Source organism: Tetrao urogallus, assembly GCF_951394365.1.
Source record: "Tetrao urogallus genome assembly, chromosome: 3".
NCBI classification, from domain to species: domain Eukaryota; kingdom Metazoa; phylum Chordata; class Aves; order Galliformes; family Phasianidae; genus Tetrao; species Tetrao urogallus.
In genome coordinates this window covers 58,868,492-58,890,386 of record NC_136815.1, presented here as the reverse complement: position 1 = coordinate 58,890,386, position 21,895 = coordinate 58,868,492, and the positions used below count along the sequence as shown (strand labels likewise).

Genomic DNA, 21,895 nt, shown 5'->3' with positions numbered 1-21,895 from the left:
CACAGATCCAGTTACACAGCAAAATGAGGTAAGATTTGCAGAAATTAAGGTTGCTTTTGTCCAAACCAGGCCCCATCTGATGTTTTAAGATTTCCAAGCATCTAGATAAGACATAGTCACAGCCTGGAAAGACAGCTGTCTTACACAGAAACAGTCCTATAAACCATGTTATAAATTATTAACTTTGGAGTTTGACTAAACCATTTATTTATTTATTTATTTACTTTCATACTTCTATAAATCTACCAGCCATCTGCAGCTTTGCTCATTACAAGACTGCTGTACTATAGGAACTAGTGAGTAATCCAGGCATTATTTCAGGAAGGGTATTTCATCCTTAAAGGGCAACACGAAGAAGGTGAAGGATGGCTGTAGGAGACAGAATCAAAGACACAGAAAGAGGAGAGAAGGTTGTTTAGTAGGCATGGTTACTTACAATTACAAGTAATAGCCAAGGATTATTACAACTACATGGCCTTCATGGGAAAAAGCTAGACACAGAGAAGCCCACAGAGGCATAAGAGCATGTTGTTCATCAGAGAAATAGGCAAGAAAGAGAAGTTACTAGCTATGAATTCTGTGGAGCACCAGCAATATCAGGAAGACCTGTGATACAGAGGCTACAAACCAAATAGAACTCAAGATTTAGACAAGTCTCCATGTTGTATTCAGAAATGAAGCTACAGTCAGAGATGGTGGAGGGGGGCAAGATGTTTATAAGGTATGAAGTCCTCACCACCTCACAGCTGTGCTTGGACCCGGTCATGGGTACCACTGAGCCCTGGGTTCTGACCTGTGCACAATGTCCTAGCCTCAGCCCATCCTCAAGTAGGTGGCTGGTGCCTGTGGCTTGGCTGGCTGCCCTGCTCCTGCCTGGTCTAGTAGGACACTGCTTGGCTGACAGTCCCTGTGCTGATTGATCTCATGGACACTCTCATCCCTTTGGGACCAGCCAGCCTTCCCAACACCTTTGCAGGGGTTTCTGACAACAGGTGTTTGAGCAGTAGTGGTGCCAGCCACTACATGGACAGGGATTTAGAACAAAAGAAAGGAAGAACCAATCTTGCCCATGGGAATCCCTCAAAGGTTCAGTAGAATACTTTGGAAATTATACGAAGAAGAGGACTGAAAGGCATGAACTGCTGAGACTTGAGTCATCTCCAAGGCTGTGGAGACTAGTAAGAGCAAAATCAATTATTAAAGCAATCCTGAGAAAAAGAGTCTTCCTTCCACGACAACACTGAGCAAATGTGTCAAATTGCTATTCAGAGACACTGTCATTACATGACATTAGAGTTCTCAGTCATTGACAAAAATGTTCTAAAGTAGTAACTAAGTAAACCAGCGCTATCTACCTGAATTCTGGTGAGGTGTTTTGCTTATTGCTCATGTTAAATTTAATTTCATTTGCTCATTCTAAACTCCAAGCACAGAATACAAATAAAAACATATACCCTTATTAAATTCAAAAAAGTCAATAAAATACTATAAGTTAAGAAAACTTCAATTGAATTTATCAGAGACTAAATAAAATCTTGAAAAGACAGAATTTATTTAAAAACAAAACAAAAAAACAACTAAGAGCACTTAGCCTTGCTCTCTTCCATGTCTTGGTACCCTCTTGTCTTTGGCTTGAGTCATCCAGTAGATTTGCAGGGCTATTACAGATGGAAATACATTTAGCACCGCAGAATAAAAAGCCAGTCACCCACTGCCAAAGCATGCACATACCTAGTGTAAGTTAGAAAACAGCAGATGCAGACAACACAGAGAATTGGGGGGAAGTGCAGGGGGGGGGAAAAAACAATGTCTCAAAGCTTCAACAGCCTAAGAATTATCAGAATTTACGGCAGCAGAAAAAGAAAGAAGTTTCTTTAAATAAAGCTCTTGGAAGTAGATCATAAGACATATCTGTGTATGGTTAAGGGGGAGATGCAACGTAGCATTTCTTTGAAAACCTAATAAGTAGAAGATGGAAGCCAGTTAAGGAATTAGCTATTAATCTTTGTCCTATTCCCTCTTGCTGAAGCTCTGCCTTATCTCCCTAACCTCCCAGGTTTAAGACCATCAATAAACCTCTCTTTACATATAACTTGGTCTTTATTAGGTATGAAGTCCAGCTGAAAGGATAGGGGAAAGTGTTGATAAGTACAGCTTAAAGCTATCCTTTTGTCTACTCTTGACATATTATGCTTCCTTCACGTTTTCCCAGCTACTGTGCCTACCTCTCATATTGAGATTGCATCTCATGAACTCAGGGTCTCAGCAGTCAGCCAGCATGAAATGCTAGTGGACACAGAATCATAGAATCACTCTGGTTGGAAAAGACCTTAAAGAACATCAAGTCCAACCGCAACCTGACGATACTACCCTAACTCTAACAACACTTCACTAAATCATGTCCCTGAGCACCACATCCAAATGCTTTTTAAACACCTCCCTGGGAAGCCTATTACAGTGCTATTCCTATTCCAGAATTCACTCAGTGCTGCAAAAAAAAAAGGCTTGTAAGACAACATTTAGAACTGACTGTATAAGGTCACTACAAAGTCAAGAAGTTGAATGACAGTTTTGAAATGCAAGATTTTTTTAAAAGTCTTAGAAAGGAAGTGCTGTTTCAGATTTACATCTGTGTGGCAGGCTCTTAATTCAAGATACTAGTGGATTTGTCTTCTCAGAAGTCTCATTAGAAATAATTTCTGAACATACTTTATGCTACTTTAGAAGAGCAGTCTCCAAAGCAGTTATGACAATAACCGAGGTACAGTTATCACCCACCTTTATCCACAAATATCTAGGTCTTAGGATAGCTTGCTGTATTTTGCTCAATAATGTGATAAATGACAAGGAACACTAAAGCAGAGAGGGACCTATATGCAATGGAACATGAATTCTTGCTTGGTCTGAACATATGCTTCCAGCTTTTCATCTGTATGGATCACAAGTGTCATCTTGAACTCTGCCTTGGCATAGCCAATATATCTATGCAGACACAAAAGAGTAAAGTTGTCTGATCAGGCAAGAACCAGAGAGAGGACATTGGCACCAGACATGCATAGAGTGTAGCACAAAGATCTCTGAGCTAGATTTAAGGGTGTGGGCACACAGCATTTTATGCTGCTACAAAAAGCTTAAAAAAAGTAGCTATGGGATGGTAAGGCACGTACTGAGAGTAAGCTGTGCCTCTCAGGAAAGTTCATCCACGTGCACGTACTTCCAAAGCCACTCTGCTTCTTGCTGAAGGACCAGCTCTGACATCTGCATTATTTCAGAGTTCTCTGCAGAGAGCTTCACCTTGTACTGTAAGCCAAAAGTGATGCAGTAGCAGAGTGAGGAGAAAAACCAAGAAGGCAGTCTCCCACACTGTTCTCTAGCCTAAAACTATTTGTCCTATTCATCTTCAAAGCTCTTTGCAATTATATTACGCCAAGATAAATTCCTTATTCAGTTGGACAAGAGGTATTGTCTTTCCTTTAAAACATATCTGCATTTAAAATTAGAAACAAAGTAAATCATTTTCTTGACAGTAAAGAAACACATTTCCTCTCAGAAACAGTAATCACTCATGAAACTGAGAACAAGGGTAAATCAAGCCAAAGTTCATGCCCGAGGGAACGCTTTCCTACCTCCCATCCACTGCAGCAGCAATGAGGGCAAAATTATTGTTACTACCTTCTACCACTGCAATTGCTAGCACCTTCTGTTCTGAAGGTACAGTCTTTACTATAGTAAAGCCCAATCTTGTTTCCAAATCCAAAGAAAACCTGGGCCGCATTAGAACTGAACTTACACTAGGTTCTTAGGCTTCAACATCAAAACACAATTTATCTCAAGAAAATGAGGTCACAAGAAGTCCATTCATTATAGTGTAGGATAAAAGAATTCGATCCACAGGACCAGTGTATTTCAGTGGTTGGTTGAGGCTGGGCCAAGGAAGATCTCAGCTGCAGAGGACAGATTGAGCACGAACAGTGCTCAAGCAAAATCAACTTTCTGAACACAAAAAAGCACACAAATAGGTCTGCTGGTTTAGATGGGTCCATTCTTATCCTTGTCATATGCATCTATTTATTTATACCACTGCTATATGAGATTCATAAGTGTGAGCTAACCAAATGGAACCAAGCATAAAAGCCTATCAAATCAGATTGGTTAAAAATGACTAATCAAGCTGGAGAAAGATAAAGATCCGTGCTTAACAGCCCAAACTACTTGGAGGATTTCCCCTCACACTGGACCAATACAGCAGCTGTGGTTTGTGGGAACACCTATAAAACCAGCTATTCTGTGTTTCAGTGACCACATCATCTGGTTCTGAGTGTACTTCTTCTACTGCTAGAAACAGTAGAGCTGTTCCAGTGCCAAATACCCTTATGTGAAATCTCACAGACAAAGATGCTTCTCCTGTCCCTTGTCATTTCCAGTTTCCTGGTTTTATCATTAGTCTTACCAGTATCAGCAGAAAAACTGAAGCTCACAGGAATATTCACTTGAATGGCATTCAGCAGTAGAAAGGTGGTGTAAGATATACATCCAGAACTGCAAAAGGAAGTTCTACACAAACAATCGCAACCTTGTTGTATTTCCTAAAGTTAGCACGTCTATAAAGTCCAGCCCTGTTTGCGAGATGACTAACACAGCCTAACTGCTCTGAGCTTCAGATGCCTGACAATATAAAAACCCACAACTCATGACACACAGGCATCAAAGGAGTACCAAAAAGATTTTACAGTTATTTATTATTAACGTTTTTCACTTGCCATTATACTAAAAAATAGGTACATAATTCAGACTTAGCCTGAGAACTTGACATTTAACATACTAACTGGTCCCTTGATCTTCAAAGGTGATAGGAATTCAAGCAGCTTGAAGAGTTCTCTTGTTCTTCCTGAATATAGACTTATTCCAAATTAAATCCTGCTTGAACAATCCACTCTGCTTCTCCTCCAGAACGTATCTTGTTCGCAGGAAATTAAAGACAAAACCAACTAGCAAGAAGAGTTATTAAAGCCTTCAGACTCTTAAAAAATGGTAAAAAGATGAGATAAGGTCCTCTTCCAAAAGTAAGCAAAAGGTCTTCCAAGGGTCAGAGAGGTCTTCTTCAGGTATCTAAGAAAACATGCAGTCCAAAGCAGCCTCATTTGTTACATACAATGAAGGGTTTTCCTAAGAAATATGGGAAAAAGCAGAAGCGAAGCACTGATGTAAGCAACATGTTAATGTGATGCAATAGAATGGTTTCTCTGGCAATAAAAAATGTCAAAAGGTCTACTCAAAATAATCCAGTGTTTGAAAAAAAAGGTTATGTGGGAGAGAGAAGTTGTGCAGCTGATTCTTCAGAAATGAGTCCTGCTAGGTCTCAGGAATGTATATGCAGCCAGCCTTCTTATTGTCTTGGCACTTCTACTAAGATTTCACCAATGTAGCGCTTTAGCTTTTGATTAGACAATGACTTGCAGAAGTAGGTCTTCCTTCAAAGATGTACTTATGCACCACTTGCGCAGCAGAACACTCTCCGTATTTCAATTCCTATATCATTATGAAGATGGTAAAATTCTAGAGCAGAAGAGAGTAAAAAATGTCTTTCCTTCATAAGATGTCCCTTTTTGCTGAAATATTCTGAATGTATTGGTCATTTGAATATGATGATTGAGTACTACAGTCACTGGAATGACCTTATCAGCTACTAACCCTCCTTGGCCAGAGAGGTTCTTTTTCAGTGAAAGAAATTAAATACGCTGCCAGAAATAACTTATACAACTTAAATATTATAGACAATCTAATAATCTGTGTCTGTGGACTACAGCAACAGATATCCTAAGGATATTTTGAATGTGACCAAAAAGTTAAGCCTTTATTTCCCTCACGATAAAGAAATCATTCAGGAATTCAGTTTCAGATGACAACACTATAAGTGCTTTAAATCAGTAGAGTGTATCTTTAAAAAAAAAAAAAAACAAACTTGTAATTGTTAAACTATACAAATATTGGAGACCTCTTGATCCAAGCTATCACATTCAGCCCTAGCTAAGCAGAGAACCATAAATGAAATCCTAGACTTGCAACTCAAAGTACAGGTTTTGTCAAAAGCTACACTCTTAGGGATAATCTGAAAGCCTCTCATCATTTCTGTAATTTAAGTTAAACATGGATCATAATAGGAAAAGACTGGTGAGAGTGAAGAGGTGGAGTCAAGAAGGCATGAACCATAAATGCTGATGTAGGGCATTTTATCCTGTTCTCAACATGGCATCTCCTAATACATTTATTTAAATTTCAGGTCTTTTATTCTTTTATTGCATCTGTTCTAAGTATATCCAGTACAAAAGACCAGAAAAGTCCAGTGAATGGCCACAGTCCAGAGGCTGGAGCATCTCTTCTATGATAAAAGGCTGGGAGAGATGGAATTCTTTGGCCTAGAGAGGAGGAGGCTCATGAGGGATCTTATCAACATGTATATATATATATATATATGTGTGTGTGTGTGTATATACATGAAGCGAGGGTGAAAAGACAGTGGACTGCACTCTTCAGCAGTGCCCAGTGTCAGGAACAGAGGCAATGGACACAAAATGGAACATAGGAGGTTCCATCTGAACACCAGGAAACATTTGTGTGCCATGTGGATGACCAAACACTGTCACAGACTGCCCAGAAACTGCGGAGTTTCCTCTTTAGAGATTTCCAGAAGCCACCTACACACGAGCTTGGACACCCTGCTCTGACTGGCCCTTCTGGAGCAGAGGACCAGATAGTTCGAGAGGGCCCTGCCATCCACAGCCGTGCTGCGATTCTGAGATTCACTGAGACTATGATTCTACGTTTAAGAGAATGCTTTGGGCTACTCCAGCTAGCTAATAAAGAATTTTTTTTTCCACGAGAAATATATTCAGTATGGGCGATAATTTTAGCAATACTTGCAAAATACTTTAACTTTTAATACTTTAGCAAAAACCAATTTATGAGCTTAACTTCAAAACCATTTAAATCTTGTTACAGAACAATCTTCTTTGGTGATACAAAGTAAAATCTATAAAGCATACCAAAAGAACAAAGCTTGGCAATCCAGACACAAAAAAGAAAAATCTTTAGCTGAGAGATTTTGGAAAACAAAACAAAACAAAACACTTCTAGGAGAAACAGAAACACTAACGAAGGACAATGGGAAGAAATTGGAAGTGTGATAATCCCTCTCCTTGCTTAGCAGTGGATCTTCAAAAGAGGAGCTTTCATTCAGCCGAGCAGCACTCATAAAGTAGTATAGCATTATATAGTAGAATAGTATTACTATGTGCATAATGCACTGAAAGCCAGATCATTCTTTGCTTCCCTACCCATCTCAAGTTTTATTTTTATAACTTTCTGAGTGTTAGTGGATTCACACACATCTCATCAGAAGTATATCTGCCAGCAATGGATTGAGGACTGTTGCACTAAGTGTTCACATGCTACAATAACGTAGAGCCTTATAGTCTGCTCTTAGGACAGCCTGATGTAAAGAATCTAATTAGTAAACCTAAGGAATCCAAATAAACATAGTAAGAAGTAGACAGCTACAGGAGGAAGAGATGAAAGCTGGAACAGATTGCAAGTAATTGAGGATACTGAAAATCAGGCCAGCTGGGAGGAATCCTTTGTTGCTTTCTTCTTAAAAGGAATAAATCCAATTTCCATTAGAGATAAACATCATTGGGAATTGGATCACACCAAACACATAAATGAGTAAAAGGAAATGACCTGGTAGTATAATGTTAAGTCAGAAGAAAGACAGAAACCACACAGAACTGGGAAAAAAAAAAATCTTAAAAAAAGGATTGAATTGAAAGAGAGAAACAGGTAAGAAGGCGAGAGGGCATCTTGGTGAAAGGGACTAGGAAATCCTAGACTCTTACAGCAGCAAAAATCCAAAAAAATGCAAAACGAAGCTACCGGCTCTGGAGAAGAAACACTTAGGTATACCTGGAGAAATGGAAGGTAGAATCTCATAGGTCAGATACCTAAGAAAAGTAAGTTAGAAGGTCTTTCAACAAATTGGAATGTATGAAGTATCTCAGTGTTAGTGAAGAGTAGGAAATACAGTAAAAGACCATATTAAAATCCTGAGTTCTTCAAGGACTGGAAGCTCATAAAATACATTTAAAAATGAATAAAATAGAGCACGATCATATAAGAAGACAAACAGAAAAGCCAGTGCCTGAAAGCCAAGAAAGGTGAGGTTATAAAAAGCATGCTGGAAGTTCTTAAATGATACAAAAAGACTGGGAAGATGGTTCTGCTACTCAGAACTAGAAACTCAAACAACTGCTCAGTAGTAGATAATGCACAAAAAGTTTTATATGTTTACTGCCTGTTCTGCTTCCATCATTAAAGGTCAAGCAGATACTGCTAGTATTAGCAACAAGGTTGGCACCTTGATGGAGGAATTGAGTGCTTGCAAGTTGATCGTGTCTAGCAAAATTGCAGCACATTCTGTAAATGAGCAGAGCATTCTCAGAAATATTAGCTGTAAATTTATGAGAAATCATGATAAAAAAGGAAAATACAGAAAGACTAGAAGAGGATAAACAGGGAGCTTATCTTTAGGAAGCATGGGAAGAGGGAGGGAGGGAGGGAGGAAGGCAGGAAGGCAGGAAGGCAGGAAGGCAGGAAGGCAGGAAGGAAGGAAGGAAGGAAGGAAGGAAGGAAGGAAGGAAGGAAGGAAGGAAGGAAGGAAGGAAGGAAGGAAGGAAGGAAGGAAGGAAGGAAGGAAGGAAGGAAGGAAGGAAGGAAGGAAGGAAGGAAGGAAGGAAGGAGATATCCAGACTGTTGGAGATCACTGAGATTGCAGACTCATGAAACATTACACAAATATCTCTCAGACACAGTTGGTCACTGAGGATAGTCTCTTCCAGGCTTATTTCCTAAAATCTGAAATTTTACACAGAAGCAAATGAGCTAACATTACTGACAAATTTCTCACAGCCTATTACAATTCACTTTAAAATGATATATCACTTCAAAATAAGGGAGATCAAACAAAATGTCCCTATGCTTGATTGTCAGTATTTCGGATAGATTTGGTTTACAATTTGAATGTAAAATTTACTGAAACTTTAAATACTGTTTCTCTCAAAATTAATTCAGGACTCTTTGTTTCTTATTTAGTCATCAATAAATTTGTCAATTTTTATATTTCACAATGAAATGAAGTCTGGAAGTAAGTAAACACAAAGAAGGCGGTGAATTCTGGAAGTAAACACAGAAAGTAAAAATAATGCCACGAGGGAGATGCTTGCTGAGATGCCACTGTTTTTGTCTGTGTGTGCATGTTTATCTGTTAGCATAAGTGTATGTGCGTATCAGCAGGTAAAACACATGCATAAAATGTTCAGATGGACAAAATAAGGTAAACTACTGGATTAAATTACTCTTTATCTAAATTATGCAGCAAACTATTTAAAATGTCCCCACCTCTTGAATACCCAAAGAATCACCCCTATTTAGGTTCATATTTTTGCCATCTCAGGCTGTACTCGGCAACATTAGCTATCATTTGTTAGAAATGCTTATGGTTAGAAGTATTAACATTAAGAAAAGATTTTTACAATATGAGCAGGGAGGTACTGGCACAGGTTATCCAGAGAGGTGGTGGATACCTCAACCCTGAAGATAATCAAGGTCAGGCAGAACAGGGCTCTGAGCAACGTGAACAAGCTGTAGGTGTCCCTGTTCACTGCAGGGGAGTGGAACTAGGTGGCCATTAAAGGTCCCTTCCAACTCAAACAATTTCATGATTCCATTGAATGACACGCTGAAGGAAAGTTTGAGTGGAATACCAATATAAGATTGGTTACACTAAGAACTGAAAAACAAACAGAAATTTTAAATTCCAGTTCTAATACATAGAACCATAGAATGATTCTAATTGTATTCTTATTTTGCCTATTGGTCTTACACTGTATTTTCCTGACCCGTAAGCCTAAGGCAACTGCTCTGAGAACGGACTTGAGATGCTAGAAGAATAAGGTGCTATTCTTTCTATATTGATTTGCAAAATTAAAAGTTGTGTTAGAAGGAAACAATTTAAACAAAAAGAGCCAATCTTAAAGTGGAACAAGACCACCATTTTTCCACCACAGGAAAATTTGAGAAATAAGAGCTACTGAAGGGTTTATCATCAAGAGAGATGAAGGAAGGCAAAATACATTTAACCAGAATGGAATATGTCCAAGTCAGAGGTCCAGTGAGCTCAAGTGATCACAGACATTAAGTGCCACTCCATTCCCACAGCAGCCCCAGCCAAGACAAATTTTTGTCAGGCCAATGACCAGCACAGCTTCCTGTAGCTGCTGATGCCTCTCAGTCTAAGCACCGGTTCAGATCCGTGCTGCCTTATACGAGAGATCTGGTGAGATTTTAAGGTTATGGCTTCAAGCCATTTTGAAGTGCTCATCAGGAAAATGCAAAATGACTAAATGTGTATAGCTTGGGGGAGTGGGACTATTAATAGTGCCAATGCCAACTGATTACAGAGATCTGAGTACTGTAAGCCAAGAAACAGAGGAATTGTTCTCAAGCCAAATGAAAATGTTTCTAAGAATGAGAGAGGGAATCCACCACAGTGACTGCTAAATTGACTACCAGGAAAATCTGTGTTAAGAACCAGATTCAAATTTCAGAAAGGAGCCAGAATTTTCCCTTGCATAACTTAACTAAAATGAACTGGCTTCAAATTATTAACCTGTAATGGTCACCAAGAAGAGAACAGATGACTCGTGAGTATTAGCTATCTCCTGATTCCTAATTTTCTGAAAAGAAAAATCAATATGGTGAGGTCACTCCATGACCTGTGATTGGCTATTATTGATCTCTATAAATTGCAACATTTATGCTGCACAGGGAGGATTCCAGCTTAGCTACTGAAAGGACACCTAGTGGCAAGTCAATGAGTACATCTGGAAACTGCTGGGACTGTTGAAGGTCTGCAATAATAATTGTCACAGGACTTGCTAAACAGTTCTATGTTGAACATGCAATGTTCTATGTGAAGAATATAGCTCAAGTGTTAGGTTTTGTTGTTGTTGCTTTTTTTTAACTGCAAAGGCATTCTTACAAATACTTTGTAAAAACATGGAATTTAAGATTCACTTCCTTCAAATTCAAAGAGCAGCATTCTAAATGAAGGATGAACATGCCTACATATCGAACTGTGACTACAATCTTGAATCTCCTGAATCTCCACTACACCAATTTTAGGAATACTGGATAGCTGAACAGAACTTGTCACAGATATGTTTTACTGGATACTCGAGCCAAATTTCAACATGCTCATCATCAATTCTCAGGTCATTCATTGAGCCACTCTAAAATGCCCTAACCAATTCCTTCTCTTCTTACAGATCACCCTTCTCCTCCTCGAAGATAAACAGCCACAGGATATAAATGCTAGGTATTCAAGCTAACTTTACTCTTTTTTTCTGTCCATCCAGCTTTTCAGTTACTTCTTGCCTGTGTTTATTCCAAACCCCTTTATGTGTACTAATGCCCTTGTGACCAGGAGATGCCCACAATAAAAAGCTGTATTCCAGATGGAGTCATGCTGGTCTCATGCAGAGAGGGATTACAACCTTCCTGTTTAGCGACATGCTGCCTCTGGGCAAACAGACCAAAATCCACACTTGGCTTTCTTGTTTATGTCAACATATCATATTACAAGCATGGAACAATTTGCTGACCACTATCCTTCCTCGATTATTGTTTTTATGTTCTATTTTCCAGGTTACTCTCTTCTGCCAAACACCAGTTCCTTTGGATTAATTGTCCCTGAGTGAATTAGTACAGATTTTCTAGGTCCGTTTTTCCCGAGATACACGTATATGCATTTATCCAATGTTACAACATCTCTGCATACCATTGGTCTGTTCTCTATCCTCACAGCACTTATAACAACTCTCAACTTAGTACCATCCTTAGATTTTAGAAGCTGTAAATAAACCATTCCTGTTCCTCTGTGCTTTTTCATCACAACAAAGAGCCAAGCACTGGGGATAATCTTTGTTTCTTTTTCAAATGACCTCTTACCAAAGGTTTGGTTAAAAAATCCTGCTCTGCTCTCCACAACACAACCATGAAAAAGTAGATCACAGCGTGACACTGAGCCAAGGCTACAGCTCCTGCTCTTAGCAGACATTAGCATCCATTTCTTTTCCAGCTCTGTTTCAGGAGCTCACCTCTCCTTCACTCCTGAACCTCCAGCCTGGCCTGCTCTCTATCTTAAAATGGCATGTAGTTTCCTTCCTTTACTATAAACAATGCTTTCTGTAACCCTAGTTTCACAATGCAAACATTTAAAAATAAGAATGAAGGGTACACAAACTATGTGTCCAATTAGGCAATTTGAGGATTAAATTAAATGAAATCTCTTGAAACATGGAACATTTCAAAGCAATGAAGTCTGGCTTTACTTGTCTTACTTTTATCCCATCACTTTAAAAAAGGAGGACAATCTGTCTTAGAAACTCAGGCAGAAGAGAAGTAAAGGCAGCTGAAGACAGCTTCTTCCTTGTGAATCCATGAGAAATGAAAACACGGCTGAGAGGAAGAAGCAGTGACACCCAGGTATGAGCTCAAAGGGAAACAGAGGCACTCTGTGAACTCCCAGATGACAGAGGCTGGGCAGCCAGCTGCCACCGTTGACATGGGAGGCTCCTGCTATCACTAACATCACTGTCTGTAACATGATGTCAGCTTGCAAGATATCGTGCAATCTGGCATTATTTTTATATTAAAATGTAAAAAGAGCAAGAGGCCAACAAATAACATTCTTCAGTAAAAAATTTAAAAATGAATAAAAAGAATAGGGATCCCTTGTATACATTCTATATAATAAGGAATAGATGAGGAAAGAGTAGCAAATGAAAACAACATTAAAAAAAAAGTAGTGTTGTTTGTCTCTGCAGTCCACCTTTAAATTTTGGTTGATTATACTCCACAAAAAAGGCTCTTGCTTTCCTTTTATTTAACAATTTCTGAGAGGATTTTCATTGCTGTATCCCTAATCCAGGTTTTGCTCTTGTGAATGCTACAGTAACAGAAGAAATGAAAACTGTCTGCAGATTTGGAAGATTTCTTATTATGTACATCTGAACATGCACATTTGGCTTTCATTGTATGGTGTGCCAGACAGCTACAAAAACAAAGCGTAGCCTTTTACAGCTTTAGTCAACACTTAGAACTTTAGATCACACGTATCCCAAACGAAAGTGATTCCTCTACCTTTCAAGCAAGCCTATTTCCTGTTGGGCTTACAGTAAATACAGGTGGTACGTTAGTTGTGTTTAAACAGACATTGCAAACATGAGCAATAATAGCTTCAAAAAAGAAGCACAACATAGCTACAGATATTACAACTTTACATTTACCCCAAGTCTCTTTGCAGGTTTAAGTATTTTACAGCCACGTTTTCCCATTTCCTACAGTGCACTGAGGAAGAGTGAAGATTATCCCATTATTTGGTAAAAACCACACAAAAAGCATAGGAGGAAATGCACAACATTTCCAAAGCAGTATCTCATATGCAAAAGAAGTACGTTCAATAACAGAGGTTAGATCTTTCTCTTCTTACTTTACCAATATAACACCTCATTTTAATTTTACTCACGATTAGTAGAAAGCAGTCATGAATAAGAAGGAGAGTTTTAAAGGGAACCTGCTATCTTGAAGAGACCTACCTTGAAAGAAACTTTTGACTCGCAGGTAGCTGACACTAAGGCGCAGCACAGACAGCTTGTCCAGCTTGGATATTATGTCGGGTGGGAAAGGCAGGAGGCTGGCCAGATGGTCTAGTTCTGCATTTAGGCGGTCCCTGTGCCTCTTTGAAGGATTTGATTTTTCATTTCCAGCTGCAGGCCTTCTGTGGGGGAGAAGAGAGTCACATTTTCGATTACCTGTTTTATACCTCCAAGTAGTGCAACCACAGACTGAGATGCTTTTTGCCATCAGTTGATAACGGGTGAGTTAATCAAGCTCCTATGCAAATTTGTTAAGTTTTTATCCTCTGCTTAAAAGATATGCTGAAATTTACCATTTTGCATTGCACAAAGACATGGACATTGGCCTCTTTTCTCATAACTGCCCGGAGGAAAATGAATGAAGAGATGATATCTCTTAGTTAGGGCCCTCTGACCTTAGAGGAATGGATGCTACCTTTGTATCTTAGAGAACACCAGGAAAAATGATTCTTCATCTGTGCAGTACAAATTAATGTCAGAACAGTAAAGGAAAATTACCATGACTAATGCATGAACCCATTCAATACCCAGTGTATTCATTCAAAGCATCTCAGTACCCTCCATTTAATGACTCAGAATTAACTCGTAGGTCAGAAGATAATTAAGAAATGAGCCTTTCTTCAGACATGATTAAAAGAATATGGGAAGCAACATGAAGAGACATTATTTTGCCAAACTCAAACATCTTGTGGACATCCTCAAATTTACCTTTCTGTATCACTAATAACAAAGGTAAAATTTTGGTTTCTCTCTTGAGAACATTGATACTCCTCTCAAAACACATAGAATAGTATTATTCAGATTTAAAAACCGAACACTCCAACTCCATTAGGCACCCCAGTGTGGAACAGATTCCACAGAAAACCTATTGCAGATGTTCAAGGTGAAAACTATCAACAGTGAAAGGAGGCAGATTAAAGTTATACAGGCAAAATAGTGAATCTTATCATAGAATCACAGAATCATGGAACCATGGAATCACAGCATTACAGAATGTTTGGGATTGGAAGGGACCTTAAAGTTGACCCAGCTCCACTCCCTGCCATGGGCAGGTCTGACCCCCACCAGTTCAGTCTGCCCACAACCCCATCCAGCCCGACCTTGAGCATCTCCAGGGATGGGGCACCCATAGCTTCTTCTCTGAGCAGCCTCTTTTGCACCTATCTCACAACCTTTTGGGGTGACTAGCACAACAATAAGGAGCGTTCCACACCAAAGGACCAAGGCATTTGTGGCAAGGTTGAGAAAGATGTTATCCACTGCAGACAGCCATTGCTGGGCCCAGCACTGCTCAAGTTCTTTGTCCAAAAATAAGCCACTGGAGATGTAAATTGAACAAATCCATGATCTGAAGGTGTACAGCAGCCTAGGACTGCAGCTGAACTGGATTTGACCAGGGCACTCAGTACTGTGTTTGCTGTTCTCCATCTCTCTCTCATAACACCAGTCCAAGCTGATGTTGCAGTACATTGCTACATTCATCCCAAAGCCCCTTCTCTAGAAGAAGAGACATACAGAGAAAGATCAACAGAGAAATGAGGGGAAAAATTATATCAAGTTTGGAAAATGATAGACAAGGAAAATACGTGTGTTTTAGCAGTTTCAACTTCCACCAAACTAAATGCAAGGATCATAATCTTATCTAGCTTCAACAGTGCTCCAGTGGAGAATCAGAGTACATCAGGTCACTTGTAACTCTTTTCTGCTGCATTTTCACACTCCATACATTGACTACATTTTTCAACTATAATTTTAATTTTGAACATTAGTATTCCACAAGGTGCTCAAAGAGCTAAATTACAACATAATTTGAGTGTTCCTTTTTTATAAATGTAATTTAGCATTGTTCGGAAATAAATACTATGTTTAGAAATTAGTTAAAAAAAGATTGATGTCTCTTATATGTGATTGCTGACTTTGCTGCTAAGTGAAAACCTCTTAAATCAAATCAGATTTGAAAAAAAAATTGCTACCTTTGTAAGCCTTCACTTCAATTTAACACAACAACATCAACAGATAGAATGAGTGAAAAACTGTTCAAGACAGGTGTCAGTGAAAATGTAATTCTCACCTTTTCATTCAGAATTATCCAAATTTGTATGTGGCTTTTCAGCAACTCAAGTACTTTCAGAGACGTGGGGGAGATTTCAGTAATTGGGGACCTATAAATGACTTTTCTCTACGAAAAAGAGCAAACATCCAACAAATAATACAATCCAAAAAAAGGCATGCTCTTTGTAAATAGTGGGTACTAATTTTTTTGAGTAAACCCTGACACTCAGCCATTCTCACAACATCAAAATGACGTCTGACCTCTGGAAAGCAACGACTCAAGTTAAGTAGAAGTTTAGGAACATAGGATATTATTATTTGCCCTTTACAACTGACAAACCAGTCAAAGTAAGGAAACAATTTAGTACAGAATAAAAAATTCCAGTATGGAAAATTAGACTGAGGAGCTCAAAATGTAAAAATGTTCAAGACTGATATGGTATAGAAATCATTAAAGCCTATTTGTCACATAAACTCACAACTGCTCTATATCAGAGATGTATGGCAAATGCACAGGCTGCATCTGTACCAAGCAAAGTACCCATTTTCTAGAAGCTACAGGGAATGAGGTAAAAAGACTGCAAGAGAAAGAAGTCTTCCTGAAAACTCAAGGAAATGATTCAGTAAGTGAGTAAATCCAAACAAATGCGAGTTTGATGCAAATGGTAATTAGGTGCCAAGTGGATAGGATTTAAAACAATGCAAGCTCCATGGAAAAGCTTGCTTAGCTATCCTTCAAGGAAAACAGCAGGCAGGAAGATTCTTCAAGGAGCTGTTTTGAGGCAAATGGAAATTCTTGCCCTTACTTTGAGCTGAAAGCAGCCATGCTTGTCGTGCTTATGTAAAAGCTGATTTTCAAACTACATAAATCAGGTCTTAATAGAGACACAGCATTCACTCCGTGCCTTTTTCACTTCGCTTTTCATACAATCCTATTACAATAAAGCGGCACTTGTACCTAAAATAGTAAAGCCAGCATTTCTTTCTTTGCTTCTTGAACACAACCATCCAAATTCTGCTTTGCTCAGTAACAAGAATGCATTCCTGCACGGGACCATATAAGTAGTCCCTGGAAGTGAGTGCTGGAGCTGGGACACAGACATTTTCTCTGTTGTTGGTACGTAAGACATTGAGCTGTTTGTGCTTCAGTACCTCAGTTTGCCCAAGACCCACAGGTTGCAACTGTTGTAAACCAGATGGGTAAGCTTGCAGGGGAATTTCCTGCACCACAGATTTGTACGCTGAGTGCTGTGTCTTCTCCTCCTCTCCAAGCCATACCTGCTGCCCATTGAGGCAGTCCACATCTTTTAACAAAAAGTGCACTCTGAAGAAGTTGTCCAAGTATGCTGGAGTATGAAACACACTGATGATCTCAGCTGAGAAAATCTAACCATCTGACAGGACAGGAAGCTTTCAGTAAGAAGAGAAAGGGAAGAAAGACAATGACATAGAGCAAAAAGCAAATAGTTATCAGCAACACATTGACCAGTACCCACAGTGACTGAGCCCTGCACAAGTGTGTCCTGGCAGAGCTGAGCCCCAGTGCCAACCACACGTGCAGATTCTGACCATCTCTATGAATGAAAAGAACTGAGAGGAAGCTGTTTGGAGGAAAAGGTACCTTTTCAATGATACGCCTCTGCTAAGCCTTCACAGCAAGGAGAGGAAAAAGCAGAACTCTTGGTCATGAAAACATCACACCAACAGAGAAGATGAGAGGTTGGATAGTGTGATACCAAGTAAGAAGAAAGGCTATGCCATAGAGGGCCTTAAAATGAGAACTAAGGAGAGAGCTGCTCCTAAGATCTCTGTTTACCCTGGCACTGATACAGTTCTGACTGAACTGGGCAGTTTGGAGCAGTTAAAGATACACTCAGAGCGAAGGCAGCTGAGTTTGCCTTTAAAGAGCTGTAAAACATTACAAGAAATGTTTTGTGGAGGGAGAGAGTTTTTACAAGTTGCCAGGGTTTGAGATGAAGTGGATGAAGCTTTCAAACAGTAACTGTCCTGAAGCACTGCCCAAGCATTGCTAGTACGAGTATTAATTTCAGTGTAATGCTTTTAGTCTGAGGTTAAAAACAAGATCTCCTTATTTTTCAGATGCTTGAATTACTAGCAAAATATTAGATTTCCACAGGAAGCAAACACTTAGTAGAAAATATTTTCTTTACTCAAAACACCAGTTTTCTGGATGAAAAACATATCTGATGGAAAATTTTCATTCATCCTGACCTCCAGGTGCTTGATCTGGTTCCATAAATGCCAAAATCCTTTAGCGCAGACCACATATAATAGGGCTTGTTTGCAAACTTTCCATGGTCAAAGGAGAATGGCTAGGATTTGTTATATATTTATATGGGTGAAGGTAGAACTTAAACCTGATACATTGTCTGAAGGCAATCTATTGAAGATGGTCTCTCCTACTTGTGGGTGGAGAAGACGACAAAATATAGTAGCTCTTCTCAGTAATACAAATTTTCTACTCATTTTTTCATAGTCAAATGGCTCTCTTCATTCTCCCACGGAGTTTCTTCATATATTTTCTTCATTGTTCTGTAAAGTTACTTCAGAATGCAATTTCCAATGTCCTATGCCTGCAAAAACAGGCACTGTCATTCTGCAATATCTCCAATTAAAAGCCAGCTGCAGGATCATCAGCTGGTTTGACAGCCTGATCACAAAATGTTAACAGAGCAGAGAGTGGGCTTCCTGGGATGCACATACATTGGGAAGATGTTAAAGTACCAGCTGTTCTGCAGAGGGGAACACTGAACCTCTGTTTTTTGAATTCTGGCATTTAAAAGGCCACAAATCCCTAGAGAAATCCACGTATCCTACTCAGATGAGAACTCATCTCACTTCACAGAATCACAGAATTGTCAGGGTTGGAAGGGACCTCTGGGGGTCATGAAGTCTGAGCCCTTGCTAAAGCAGTTTCCGTACAGCAGGTTGCCAAGGTAGGCATCCAGGCCTTTGGGGAAGGAGACTACTAACCTATTTGGGCAGCCTATACCAGTGCTCTGTCACCCTCACAGTAAAGAGGTTCTTCCTTGGATCAGCATGGAACTTCCTGAGCTACAGTTTCTGCTTGGTGCCCCTTGTTCTATTGCTACACCTCACTGAAAAGAACCTGGCCCCATCCATTTGACTCCCACATTTTAGATATTTGTAAAAAGTGATGAGATCCTCTCTCAGCCTTACCTTCTCCAGACTAAAGTGCCCTGGGTCTCCTAGCCTTTCCTCGTACAGATTAAGAGCTCCAGGCTCTTAATCATCTTTGCGGTCCCACTGGACTCTGTCCAGGATATCCCTTTCTTTTTTTAACTGGGGAGTCCAGAACTGTCAAGAGAAAGTCTTAAATTTCTAGAGGACATTAGGATGATAGAGACAAATAATAGTTTGGACTGGACAAAGAATTCCCATCAACTTAATTTCTCTGAAAAATTAGGTTTTCAGGCTGAACAACAGGTGGCTGTATCTACTGTGATTCATTATCAGAACAAAAGGAAGAAAAATAGAACAAGGCCATAGAGCTATGCTATCAAACAAGACAAAAAATGTTATAACAAAAAACAGCACAACATGGATTAAAATCGTTAAGTATACTGTTCAATAATGTATACCCCTCCAAATTCAAGATAAACAATTTAAGGCTACATAACAGAAAGGATATCTCATAGCTCTGAAACATCAGTAAGATCCGTTAGGGCTGAAGGACACAGACCCTGAAAGGAGCCCTGGAGTCTGTAAAGTCAATCATAGGCATTCAGAGCCTCTTTAGAGCAATGTTAGGAAGTCTGTGAATGAGGAAAGGCTTACCAGAGACCAAGCCCACAAACAGATATGGTTTGAGGAAGAGACCAGTGTTGCTAGGAAGTGAGAAATCATCCTCAGCAAGTAAGAAATTATTATCCATAGGAAATAGAGGGTAGTCTCCAGTGTGGGAGCTAAGTATTCTGGAAACTCAAAGCATTTGATTCCCTTTATTTTAACAAAAACCAAGTTTCTCCATCAAGATTATCTATGTCTGAGTGGATAGATATGTTCAGGTACCTGCATCACAATCTCATAGCGGAGCTATTTTCAAGGTACTTGCTACATCGATGTTTTGAACGCAAAATTCCCAAGTGGGCTCCTGAGGACATTTCCATCCTTACATAGCAAGTGGCTTTCTTAGATATTGCTTTATCTAGAAGACATCTCAGAGAGAAGCTCTTCTAGCCACCATACACACTCCAAACACGAAGCTTAACATTTTTCAAAGCAACTGTGACTCTTACTCCTTTCTCACAAAAGTTAGGATACATAAACAGCTCTGCACAGAGGTAATTTCATATACTGGAGCACTTCCATAGCTCATATAGGAATAAAGAAGCTGTATGCATTCTTGAACACTAGTGCAACAATGTCACGTACATTCGGATCTAATACTCAGGCACTGCGGGAAGAACACTCTTCTTCATTCATTATCTTTGTCTGTTGAAATTGTCACCTGTGATACATTTTACATTAAATATAGATATGTATCTTTTCAAGTGGCAACAAGTGGTTCATGTGCAAATACTCTCCAAAATCCAAACAAAATGAACAGATTTCACCCAAACTTTCAGAGAAACTCCCTTTTGACTTTAGACCAAAATATACAATTTTAAGACAAGCGAGTTATTTTTGGAGCTCTGAGAAAATGCAAATAGAGAAATCTGTTTTAATTAACTTTTCATCCTTAAATTGCAAAGACCATCAGCAGCAGTTCATAATTTTAACACACTGTGAAAGTTTCATAACTATGTAATCAAACATAACACAGAAGATGTCAGATAATTATATCAAAAGACTTTGTTTTCAAGTAGTTTATGACAAAATCATTCTGCATTTGAATGATAACCTTTTTTCCCTGCATTTCAAGTATCTTTTTCTTCCTGTTGTGGTTTTTGTTTCTGCTCTGCCTTCACACATACAATTGTTCTCATTTTTTCTTCGAATAAAAGTGATTCTGTGGTAAATAGTGGCTCAAAAATGATGCTCTTTTTATGCAAAACGTGAGTCACCAGTCTGCTTTTTCAGTTGGCTGAACTGACCCACTTTCCAGACTTACATCTACTAGATGTAGTGATGCCCCAAGCCAGGCAAAGCCAAGAAAGGGGGAAGGGGGGACCTACCAGCACACTGGTGCCACTCAGCACACAGCTTCCACAGAGGGAAGCTCTCCTTGAGCAAGAGACAGGGAACACAGACACACACAGGTAGCAGCCACTCCCTCCAGCCAACTGCCCAACCGACAATTAATCCACCAACATCTTCTGCCTACAAACAACCGCTGCTCCTATCACTCCTCACAGCACTATGCTATGTAGTATGCTGTGGTGTGCACCATAGCCACTGGACTCCTTCTGGGTCATCAACTAGCAGTGGGTAAGGGCAGTCTGACCCATGCACAGCATCCTCTCTGGAGTAGGAGAGTCGTGGAATACACTGAGTTGGAAGGGACCCATAAGGATCACTGAATCCAACTTCTGGCTCCACACAAGACCACCCAAAAATCAGACCATATGACTGAAAGCGTGATGGCATAATAACAATTCTGCAAAGTCTTTGGAATAAGAGCAATGGTACAAGATGCTGACCGGAGCCAGCCTCCAGCCTGGGTTTCTCACCATGACAAAAGATCTTAAGTCTCTCCTGGGTCAGCAGAGTATGGGAGGATTGGATTCCTCCTACCATATTTCTAGCACGCACATTTGGAGGGAGGTGCAACTGCCTCCTGATCAATGTGATACTTAACTGTTTCTGAATGGGTTTCCTCCTTTTCCTCCCAGCATAGAGGCATTCCCCCGGAGGAATCATTGTTTTGATGCTGAAAAAGAAAAGGAATAGGTGTCTTAGTTCAGAGGTTTCTGCGTTTCGTACCACTGTACAAAAGGACAGCACCAAGAAGTTCAGCTGAAAAAATGTTCGTTGCCTGAGTGTGGCATTCAACAACACTAAAAAGAACACTGGCATTAGTTAAGATAGAAGCTTAGGGCTTATTCCAATTTCCTACCTTAATGTTATTAGAATATTGATGTTTATATTCA

The 21,895-nt window shown here is 39.5% G+C and overlaps 1 protein-coding gene across 1 annotated transcript in view; it reads right to left on the bottom strand.

Annotated features, from left to right (window-relative positions):
- AHRR (aryl hydrocarbon receptor repressor) overlaps window positions 1–21,665 on the bottom strand; it is a gene marked incomplete at both ends in the record, with an annotated part of 65,829 nt that extends 44,164 nt beyond the window's left edge. Inside the window, 2 exons of the mRNA XM_079533005.1 lie at window positions 13,710–13,891; window positions 21,604–21,665. Of these exons, the coding sequence (XP_079389131.1) occupies window positions 13,710–13,891; window positions 21,604–21,665 (244 nt within the window). The remainder of the gene's footprint in view (window positions 1–13,709; window positions 13,892–21,603) is intronic.
- Between the last annotated feature and the right edge of the window lie 230 nt (window positions 21,666–21,895).